General features: G+C 44.0%; 1 protein-coding gene across 1 annotated transcript; it reads left to right on the forward strand.

Annotated features, from left to right (window-relative positions):
* The first annotated feature begins 844 nt into the window (after positions 1-844).
* On the forward strand, positions 845-1,638 carry LOC123167667 (uncharacterized). Its single transcript, XM_044585510.1, has one exon. It carries the CDS (start codon positions 932-934, stop codon positions 1,397-1,399), a length of 468 nt encoding a protein of 155 aa, XP_044441445.1. The 5' UTR covers positions 845-931; the 3' UTR covers positions 1,400-1,638.
* The last annotated feature ends 2,077 nt before the right edge of the window (positions 1,639-3,715 follow it).

Raw genomic sequence — 3,715 nt, forward strand, 5'->3', positions numbered from 1 at the left:
CACTTCTGCAGCCTGCAGGCGAATGGAACCTTTCAGGAAATCGATTGTGCATGTTTCTCACTTTTCAGAGTGGTATGAGGATGAAGCTGGGTGATTTAGCATTTCAGACATGAATTGATATCTCAAGCAGTTTTGATCGAATATGGATATATGATGTTAGTATAGTACCACCTTCGTCCTGGTTTATAGGTCCCCTTTATAGTTTGTGCCAAATTTTGATTGAAGATTAAACTAATAAAATGTTAATGCATGTCAATAAAAATTATATTGTTGGATTCGTATTTGAACATAGTTTTCAATGATATAAATTTTTTTGACATGCATGAACATTCTTTTAGTTCAATCTATGATCAAAATTTGGCACGAAATACAATAGGGACCAATAAATCAGGACCGAGGTAGTATATAGAAGTATATCTCTACCTATCTATGCAAGTTCTTGTTCGGTTTGTATGTCTGCGAGGGAAAGGATGCATCCATCATTAGTAGCCCGAAAGCGCACGTAAAGCAAACGGAAAGCTGCTTGAAAGGCGTCCAGTAAAATAAACAGTGTTCTGAAATACTTGTTGGGAAAGCTACGATTGAGCCTCTAGCCAGTCTCAGTAAACAAACATTAGTTAAGGTTTGTGTCTCACTCTCGATCATATCCTATGGTGCATTGGACAACCTAATGGACATCTTCTGCATTCGTAAAGCTGATCAAAGAGGCCGATACATCATTCCATCGCTCCGCACCTCCTCATCATTCTGCTCCCCTTTCGCCTCGCCACTACAAGAATTGACGTGGAAGCAAAGCCTCACAGCCTTTGCTTGCTCGCTTGCGTACCTCTTCCACCTAGCTAGCTCATCGTCTATATAAACACAAGGGGTGCGCAAGACACATACTGCACACTCATGTGACCTGCAAGATCACGCAGCTTGGCTAAAAACCATGGCGATGGCGGCGCTGGTGGTGGTGCTCTCTCTCCTGTTCCTGCCGACCGGGGAGGCGCAGGAGAGGCGCCCGGTGGAAGCGCACCCACACGGGCTGCCGTTCGAGAGCCCGCTGGCACTGTCCCCGGCGGCGTACGACTTCTTCCACCCCAGTGAGCACGCCCAGCGCGTGGCCGGCGCCCCCGAGCTCGCGCCGCGCGGGCAGCCAAGGGGGTCGGTGGTCCGGGGCGCCGGCGCGTCCGCGGCGAGCGTGGCGAGGGCCGACCACGAGGAAGGGGGCGTGGCGCCCGTCAACGCGGCTCGACGAGGTGGAGCTGTCCGTGCGGGCCTGGTGGCCGGCGTGTTCGTCGGTGCCGCAATGGTGGTCTTGGCGGCTCTCGGGCTAGCGTACGCGGTGGCGCGGCGCCGCGTGGGCGTCGCGCAAGGTGACGCTGAGGCGGCTAGCGCGCCGAAGTCAAATGCTTAATGGGCTGGATTAGGGGATAATGTAGTACTGTAGTAGTTTTGCGTGGGCCTAGAGAGTTAGGCCGGGCTGGTAGTGTGTAAATTATCAATGTTTCATCATCGAGCGACGGGGAAACTGGTTAGCATGCTCGCGCTTCCACTGTCTGAGCTCTCAAGCCTAGGAGGAAACGCATTTCCTTGCCCGATCGTGCTGTGAACAATCATCACGTAATATAAACCTCAGAGAACGCTTTTGTTCGAGTGAAATGCACTTCCAGTACAGTAAACTTCTTTTGAGTTAATATAAGGTCTGGAGCTCATCCGTGCAATGAATAGTGACAACTTTAATATTATATTTATGTGTTCATGTGACGATGTTGTGTTAGCAGCCGATCTTTCTGTCACTTGCATCGAGGTAACGAAACTCTCCCACCTCTTCTCCTAGGCTTTTAACCGGCGCCATTGCTAGGCTTATTTCTAATAGTGTAATTTCCCTTTCTGTGGTTACTGTTCACGATTCTGAACCTACATTTCACATTTCACTGGGGAAAAGGAATGACAACAAAATTCAATTGGTTTATTTTTCATCATCTTCCTGGTTGACTGGAGAGATGGGGCCCCGCCACATCACAGTGGGGGCATGGGGACGTAAAAAAGAATCCTATCACTATCAACTAATTTGTTACGATCTAGAAAATAAGCGCATGAGTTTGGTCTTACTTCACCCTAAACCAAAGAAGACTTTCATATCCAAGTTTAGCTCAAATGTAGTTGCCTTCTTTTTAGGCGTGAACAAATGTCAAACCAAAATACTCAATAAGCATAAGCATTAGCCCTCCCTGAAAAGGAGGTGATCCAGTCACACCTTTCAGTACGGCTACCTTGTTACGACTTCATTCCAGTTGCAAGCCTAGCCTTAGGCACCCCCCCTCCTTCACAAGAAAACATCTATTTCAATTGCACATTTTTTAAATAACATATTTCACTCTTTCGAAATAAACGGTTACACATTTCCAAAATCAGTTTTACAAGTTGACATTTCAGTTTCGTATTTGGGGTTAATATAGGTTTCAAGTGATATAGATTGGTTTTACGTATTTCTACTGAAGAAGGTTGTAGTTTCACATTTTTCAAATGAAACAAGTTTGTTTCACTTTTTTCACTCCTTTGAAATAAATTGTTATACATTTCCAAATAATAAATTTCACAAGTTGTCATTTCAGTTTCATATTTGGGTTAATATAGGTCTCTAGTGATATAGGTTACTTTCATGGTTTTTTTGCGGGTTACTTTCACGTATTTGTATTGAAGAAGGTTTGTTTCACATTTTTCAAGTGAAATAGGTTTCTTCCGCATACAAAATGTGAAGCACTGAAATTTAAATGTGTTCCAAATGTATTCAAGATTGATCTAGTTCTAAAGGTTTTGCCACCAGGAGTTCAAATATATAAATTATTTTAAAACAAACTTATGGTTTAAAAGATATGAATGTTTTTAATTGGCTAAAATGAAATAAAGTCCATAAATTTGTGTGCAAGGTAGAGAGAAGAGACAGATGCATGTGTGTCCTTTCTTTTTTGAACACAGCATAGGCGATGCATGTGTGTCCTTGTGTGACAAAAAGTAGTACTCCATGTCCGCTAGATGTATTTGGTCCGGTATAATTTTTGTATAGCAGAAAAAAGGGATTAAAGAGGTAGGTGCCCGTAACGCTCAAAACGAGCTTGCGCCCACATGGCCTCATCGCCTCCCTCCTGTCGTTTGAGCACCACCTCGTGTACCACCTCTTCACTTGGACGAATAAGTTTGTTTTTTTTTTGAGGGGTACTTGGACGAACAAGTTTTTTTTTTTTGAGGGGTACTTGGACGAACAAGTGAGACCCGTCGTCGTTCACATTGGATCACTACAGTTTTGGTCGGTTCGCATGGAACTTTAACCACGATGTCCGAAATGGAATTGGATCACTGCAGTTTTGTTCGCGATTTCCGAAATGGACGGGAGACTCATGCATTCTAAACAGGTGTGCGAATGGAGGGGTGGGGTATGTCTTTCGTACAATACACCATGAAAAGGTGAACCATTTTTATAGAAGAGCTGACCTGCCTGCCTTTCGGCTTTGTGGTTGCAAGTGCATTTCACTGAAATCACGACGATAGTACCATCTCCGGCTCAGTGGTTGCAAGTGTGTTTCACTCAAAAACACGATGATGTGCTATATCCAGTTTACTACTCCCTTCGTATCAAAATATAAGACGTTTTTTAGGCTAATTTAGCCTATAAAAACATCTTATATTTTGGTAGAGGTAGTATAAAAGATGTATTACTAAGACCAGATAA

This window comes from Triticum aestivum, chromosome 1D (assembly GCF_018294505.1).
Source record: "Triticum aestivum cultivar Chinese Spring chromosome 1D, IWGSC CS RefSeq v2.1, whole genome shotgun sequence".
NCBI classification, from domain to species: domain Eukaryota; kingdom Viridiplantae; phylum Streptophyta; class Magnoliopsida; order Poales; family Poaceae; genus Triticum; species Triticum aestivum.